At 42.9% G+C, this 7,654-nt stretch overlaps 1 protein-coding gene across 1 annotated transcript; it reads left to right on the top strand.

The window, feature by feature from the left end:
- The first annotated feature begins 620 nt into the window (after positions 1-620).
- On the top strand, positions 621-7,542 carry LOC119281067. Its single transcript, XM_037561708.1, has 9 exons — positions 621-895; positions 1,262-1,470; positions 1,562-1,636; positions 1,969-2,463; positions 2,876-3,244; positions 5,076-5,185; positions 5,289-5,370; positions 6,795-7,111; positions 7,192-7,542. Exons 2-8 carry the CDS (start codon positions 1,306-1,308, stop codon positions 7,101-7,103), a joined length of 1,605 nt encoding a protein of 534 aa, XP_037417605.1. The 5' UTR covers positions 621-895; positions 1,262-1,305; the 3' UTR covers positions 7,104-7,111; positions 7,192-7,542.
- Positions 7,543-7,654: the final 112 nt, after the last annotated feature.

Here is a 7,654-nt window from a genome sequence, read left to right as displayed (position 1 = left end):
TAATTTATATTAAGTATATATTAATGTTTTACTGCACGAAACGGTTAACTAGCTCTGTTTTCTTGTAGTAGGCAGCAAAGTTAGTTTGGTCTAGTGGTTGGTGAGGTGCACTCGCAGCAATCCAGTCCTGAGTCCGAATCCCCAGCGGTCCTCACTTTTTATTGCTTTTTCACTTCAACAGCCAAGTGCGCATTGGGCCGGCCCATTCCAGCGACGCTGCAGGCGCCAGCTCGTTAACGGGCGCCTGCAGCGCTGACTAGGAGCTCTCGATTTCCATGCGACGGTGTCTTTTTTTCTTAGAGATAATTTGTGCTGCTTATGGGCCGCATAGCCCGTCTGATGATGAATGAACAGGCAATAGAAATAAGAGCATAATTGGTTTGATGCCAAAAGTTGGTATGCCAAATTTTGGCAACTGCCAAATATTGGCTAGAGATTGGTTGCTTGCCAATTCTTGTTGCCAATCTCACAAAAAGTTATCAAATCTTGGCAACTTTTGTTTTTGCCAAATGTTGGCTTACCAAATGTTGGTAGCAAACCAATTATGCTCTAAGACGTTGTTCCGATTTGGCCGCACGACTCGCTCCGTCTGTCCCCGCTCGATGCCCCACAGCGCCGCGGGTTCGCGTGCCCGCCGCCGCCGCCGCACGGGAGCTCCAACCAGCCCGCGATCCTCCCTGCTCGCCGCCCCTCCCGTCTCTCAGCCCCTTCTCCCGTCGCTCGCCTGACAGGCTGACACCTCCCGTCGCCCTTGCCTTGCCGGCGCGCGCCGCCCCTCCTGTCGGCGGTGCGGAAAGGAGAAGAGCTCGTCGCTGCGTGCTGCCTCCAGCACGCGGGAAGGAGAGGAGAGGAGGCGTCCACCTGCTTGCCGTCGTCCAGCACTTCCACTGCCACTGTTCGTCTTCCCCGCCGAAATCCTCGATCCAGCCGCCTCTGCTGACCAAAGGGGCCCACTAGGACTGAATCAAAATCGGGAACAGAACCCAAAATTGACAGCCTCAATTGGCTGTGAGGCCTCTAAAATTAGGGAGCATAGTGTTATAGAGGATTGGATAGGATGGATGGTCGATCCTTCATGATTGGACTAGTTGCTTGCTGATGAATAAAAGTGCCACACTAAGTGTAGCTTTGAGGTTTCTTTGTGAAAGTTCGGTGTACCGGTCTCATATTGCCTAGCACAAATTCTCTAAATAAAAAACATGAAACTAAACAAGATATGGTAACAACATGGATTGTAATTCCAGGTTACACTTATTTTCAGGCAAATAAACTCTGAAACTGGAATTCCTTGCTTGGTCTTCACCAATGGAGATGATGCACAAGGCAACTGAATCTGCTTATGATGAAGATAATGGTAAAGGTAAGGATGTAACAAGCACGGAGGAAAACGATCCGTGGAATCCTCCATATCCTCCTGGTGTTCCTGCTCCTGCTAAAGACGTGACTGAGCATATCAAATTAATCAAGCAGGTGCAGTAACTAAACCACCTTTATGATGTTTCTCTCTTTTGTTTCTTTTTCTTACTCATGCCTCTTCATGCTGGCACATTCTCTGTCTCAGTGGATGAGTCAAAAACATGCTTTTCTTGCTGCCTCCAGAACAGCCCATACGATCATCCCAGACCGTACTCCTGAGGTTATTTGCTGTCTTTGTTACTATAATTGGATTGCACAAATCATTTAGTAATTGTATTTAACCTGCAGTACTTGTGAATATTCAACTTGGTCTATCCAGTGTTTGTGTTTTGTTGAGCACCTGTGCTTATTTCTATACCAGGGGTGCCTAATGAAGCACCTGCCTTCTATCAATAAGCACCAGTGCTCAAGCAAAACCTGCTTATTTTTCTAAGCACCTTGTACTGTAGGTGGCCATGCATTGCAGCATGTCATCTGTTTTTCTTGTTATGTTTTGTTGATTTGAAATTGATTGCATTTTCACCCTTATCATTTCTGTATGGATAAATCTAGTCAGTGAATGATGCCTTCGTCGATAAATTACCCCGCTTGGTGCCCATCCTGGAAAAGGATAGTGTCAGGCTTTTCCTTAACTTATTCAAGCATGAGACACGGGGCTTGGCTTGGGGTTTCGTCATAACCCCAGATACCTTCAATGAGATGATTGTGCAAAATGCTCTGCGATGCGCGAAAGTTGCCTTGGAGGGCAAGGCTCCTGAGCTCAATGGGCACCGTGCCAATCCCAACTACGTGAACTCGTCTGGGTACTTTCCCCTACACCTAGCTGCTGAAATGTTCTCCGCCAACATGATCAAATTGCTCTTCCGCTATGGCGCATCGGCCAATTTGCGCACGACTGGCCCTGAAGTTACCGAGGGCCTACTCCCACTACATGTGGCAGTCGAGAACGCTTGCCGCCATAAGTTTCTTGAGGAAAACCTGTTGCCTGACAAAGGGAATACCGACTACGTCTTCAGGCTCATTCAACTGCTTTGCTTACCTGAAATGGTTTGTCTCACTTTCCTGTTGATGCATAGTACCACTATTTATTCAACTATCTCCGGCAGCTCCAAATTCTGTGCGTACCCATAATGGTTTGTCTCAGATCCATCCCAACACGAATTACTACTGCAACATAATGAAAAGTGACATAATAAATGGAAGTTCTAATGTGTGACCACTTATGATATATAGTTTCTCTGTCTTACTCTTTTGTATAATCCATGTGTCACAATTATTTTTCTTTTTAATCAAGATATGGAAGTAGCGACTCCAAGGTGCTGTTAAAAAATTTGAATGTTCAATTTTCTCTTGCTTGGCGTTTAGAACACTGATGGAAGTTATTTGGCGCTACTTTCTTGTGTATAACGCCAGTGGCCAAAGATAGTCAGTTTTTGATCCATCTTGATGCCTTTTGCAGAAGATCTTCTTGGATACAGTCAGACTGATTGCAGAAAGAACAGATGATCTACTTGCCGAGGTCAGGAAATACATAAAGGATGGAAAGCTTGCCGAAACAGCAGTTTTGCTCCTGGCAGCTCAAAAGAAGATCCGCGCGGGATCTTCTTTCAAGGAAAATGGCAATAGCAAGACAGATGGGTTTAGTATTATCTCTCATGTTTGTACAGAGGATGCTGTTGCCATAGATTCACAGATTACTCAAAACAGAGTTAGAAAGAAGCAGCAGCTGAAGGCGGACAAAAAGCTTAGGCGTATGGCATTGCTGCTTGTTATTGTAATTTGCGAAGCTGGTGAAGCTCTTGATGCATACATTCGAGCACATCCAGAGGTACCAAACCGTTTATATTTTCAGCTATAGTGCCTCTATTCTTGTCTTTCTACTAAATATGTACTAATATTAAGGTAAGCATGGGCTTATAGGAAATCAATGCATTAATCTGATCAATTTAAACTATGGAAATATACTAACATTGATTTAGAGAAAGAACACAGTATCCAGCGTGCCTAATAGACTCTATAGGTTGAGTTAGGATCTTTGAATTATTAAATTTAATGCACCAACCAGTATAAACAAAAATCCAAACTGACGGAGAAGGTTGGGCAATCTACATACACTGCAACACCCCCTCTCATGCGTGCCTTGGTAAGGTCTATACATGGACAGCAAGAGGGCACGCAATTTTTTTACTTAGATTGCGAAAGTTGATATTTGAACTCAAGATCTCTTAGCTCTGATAAGTTTCATACACCAACAAGTAGAACCAAAAGTCTGAAATGACAGAGAAGGTTGTGCAATCCACATATACTCAACGTAGACAACCTTGTCACCCTAGAAAAAACATAAACAACCTTGTCACATAAAATCCTTCATTCGGAACGTAATACCATCAGCTGAACCCCTGCAATAATTTTTGACATAATTTTGAAAGGAAGGATAACGTTAGATTACCATGAAGATCTAGCATTGAGCTTACCATGTCATATCCTTTATTTGTTTGCCAGCCCATTTTAAACTGTTTTCCATATTCCCTATTTGGGGAAGTTTCACCCCAGATTATAGCAACCAAATTACTAAGTTTTTGCTTCTCTGGCTGTTGAATTATGCTCAAATTACTTGTTATGGTCATGAATAAATAAATCATGTAGCAAGCATAACAAACATTGCATGCATACTCTATAGCAAACACTTTCACAGTTTGTAGTATTATTGCCTACGTTGCCATGCCTTCGGTCACTACATCTTCGGTGTACACAATGTGTCCTTGTCTCCAGTCAACGTTCAACACCCTTCATATTAATCACTACCTAGCTAAATTTCCTACTCCATTGATTCTTAAAACAGATTTAGTGTAGAAAGCATACTTGTAAGAAAATTCTAGTTGTATTCTCTGCAGCAGTTCATATACATTACGCTGTTTAAAGCTGCACTCATAATCACGACGAAGTCTGAAAATATTGCAGCACAATCCAATCTGAGAACAGAAGAAAACATACCTGCAAGGAATCTGCTGTGCCCAAATGGAGATCACTTGTAGTTCACAGACAACACAAGTTTTTATGAGAGCAGCGGTTCTGACGAGAATGGCGGCGCTGCAAGATTTAGCAGTAAATTTAAGGATATCAGCGCCCGTTGCACAAACGCAATGGATTCGCACCGGACAGATCCCCCCGTCGGTCAGGCACAGTCCTCCCGGGAGTGGCGGAGGGCAATGCGGACGGCCAGAGCCTCTCCTCCATCCCGCACGGGACGACACCCCAATCGATGGGCCCGGACTGGCTAGAGTCAGATCCGCGTCCCGCCATGCTGGAGAAGGTTGGAGATCGCCGGATGGGAGCTTGGGGTGGAGTGGAGTGGGTAGGGTTTGCTCCGGGAAGCGGATGGGGATGAATATATGTGAGGTCGGGTGGGCCACCTCTGATGTGGCGGACGCGGCCGGTCATGCCTGGGCCACCCCATAGCCGCACAAATTTGGGCTAGATATAAGGGGTGTCAGTCAGGCCGGACGTTTGAGGCCCGTTTGAGGCGCCTGTCTGGGTCGCATTTTTTTGACCGGTCACTGTCTGGGCCGTCCACCCAAGCGTTTGAGGTGCCCGGCTGTAGATGCTCTAACGGTCACGTTCAGTGGCGTTTTCTTATACAAGTTTAATGTGTCATGCAGGTCCCCTATGCCATGCAGGTGGCTCACGATGAGGTTCTGAAACGTGTCTCGTCGATTCTGAATAACCATGGTTTTTGTCCTACTGGAGAATGCATCAACATAGAAAATCTGTACGTCTTCTACACTTGTTTTCCATCTTTTCAATTATTATATTTTTGCATAAAACTACACCGTTGAGTTATGTTCATTAAGTTATTCAATTTTTTCTTGTAGCTGCCCCTATGATCAACAATCATCCTCTTTGTCAGACAACATGTTGTCCAACAAACATGATGGATATGCTACAGCTGAGATGGTAAAGATATTCTAAAACTGGAGTGTTTCTATTTGTATGGCTTGTTTGTTATCCAATTTCTGTCCGCAGGGTGTCACACTAAAACTTAATACGAGTACTTGATGAATCTATGGAAAGTATCCTGTCACTAGAGACGTATTCTTTAATGTTCTTGCTTTGGCTTTATGCAATGACCACAATCTTCTTTTGACATTTTTCTGGTGAGATTTCTCATGGGTTGAATGTGCTAATTTGTTAGTTAAAATGATCTGAATTCCAAGGGCTAGTCCAAACTGTGATGTTTATCTGTATCGTGGCAACCAAAAGATGCTACAGTAAAAGCAGGGTAGTAACATACATAACTAGCAAAAGAAGAAATATATACATTGCATCACATGGTACTAAAGATCTACATTGCATCACACATGGTACTAAAAGCAGGATAGTAACGATTATGATACATGTTAGATTGAAATAATGACACACAGACCTTTTTACTCCCCTGATCCAGGTATCTTTTTACTGATGATGAGTCAAAAAGTAGATAAAACTTATCAACAACTCAGTAATTTTTACTTGCAAATAATTTTGAAATGGGGATTGAAATATTTTCTGAATCAAGGGTTCCCAGTATGTGGAATCTTACTTCATAGTTTATATACCCTGTTATCTGTGGTCAGCTTGTATTGCCTATAAAATCAGATGATCTATTTGCCATTTTATAGATCCCAATTGTGATCCGCATGTGTCTAAAATGCTGATGGAACTTAAGTTTTTCACATGAAGCTGCACACCAAAAGAAAAGCTAGAGTGAACAGAAGAAAAAACTAAGTGCAAGTATCTAAATTTGAATAGCATTGACACAGAAAAAAAAAGAGACTATAAACTACTCCCTCCGTCTCATAATGTAAGACGTTTTTTGACACTAGTGTAGTGTCAAAAAACGTCTTACATTAAAAAAATGGGATGGAGGGAGTAGATTATAGCTCTTGGTTGCAGTCTTGGTCAATGACGCTGCTATGCTGTTTGAATATAAAATTAATATCCATTGGAAGTAACAGCAAGGGGTCCGCATCCACTTGTTAGTGCCATACTGTTTGCTTATTTTTCATGCCTACTTGCATGATCTTAGCAGTGATGCTCAATGATTTTATGCCGTTGGGTTTACTCGATGCATGTGAGAAAATTTGTTTTTCTTTTCTCTTGAATTCGAAAATATGACTGCATTTGTGAAGGAAAGAGCGATTCTGGAGGTAATGTCAATGGTGTATGTCCCTATCACTTCACATGTTCCTTGAATAGCTTACTAGTTCAGCTGCATGCCATGGTAGACAAGTGATATACTATGAAAAGAAAATCCAACAAATATGTAAGATCTCAGTGGGTCATGCTGAAGTATTTGTGTTGGGATCTTCAGCATCAACTTTTATTGACTGATGATGCAGGTTGCGAGAAAGAAACAGCCTAGAGGATGGGAGCTCGAACATGCAAGGAGAAGCTTCGTCCCATACTGGAAGGCAGTGTTATTTTCCCAGTTGGAAGCAAGGGCGTGCCCCAGTCCCATGATAGAATTGAAAACCATTAGAGAGATGGATGAAATTCTGAATAAGGCAGCCGAAGAAGGATCATCTCCGATTCCACATAGCAATCTTGGTTTGTCGGGAAGAATTTCGCGATTGACAAGTAATCATCGATCCAGAAGGCTGTTTGGTACTGCGGCATCAACAGTCTTGAAACTGTTAAAGCATGCATAAGTTGAGAGGTATGTCATATGAGCTGTATTTTGTACTTCATGCTAATAACTAATAAGCCTGCCTGATATAAATAAAAATTCTGTTGCAGTTGCTGCTGCCGCTGTTTCGCCGTTTTCCTACTTGTTTCTCTTCTGCTGGATTTCGATCAGGGCAGGATGAGGCGAGTAACCATTTCCGGGCGTAATTGACAGCCAGAAAAAATAAATGAATGAACAGGGCGAACCAAGCGTTGTTTTGGGATGGGCCAATTTTTTTACTTGCTCCGGTGGTTTTGGGCTGGGAAACGATGAATCATGCCGGCCGTAGTCTATCAAGCAGCAAAGCAAGAGAGGGTATTACCAAACTCTAGGAAAGTTGTCCCATAATATAAGATCGTTTTTCAAGCTATGTTATCTTGAAAAACGATTTTATAGATTTTATAGTGTGGGATGGAGGGAATAGTTGCCTATCCAAAAAAACGTTGACTGAAAAAAAATACTCGCATTCAAACACCGTCTTCGTCATGTCCGTGTCCTTTACCGCATTTCAAACTGTTGTTCGTTGCCTTGCTG

The sequence above is a fragment of the Triticum dicoccoides genome, chromosome 3B, assembly GCF_002162155.2.
Source record: "Triticum dicoccoides isolate Atlit2015 ecotype Zavitan chromosome 3B, WEW_v2.0, whole genome shotgun sequence".
Lineage (NCBI taxonomy): Eukaryota > Viridiplantae > Streptophyta > Magnoliopsida > Poales > Poaceae > Triticum > Triticum dicoccoides.
Note: the sequence above shows the minus strand (reverse complement) of the source record. Positions and strands in the feature narration are given on the sequence as shown.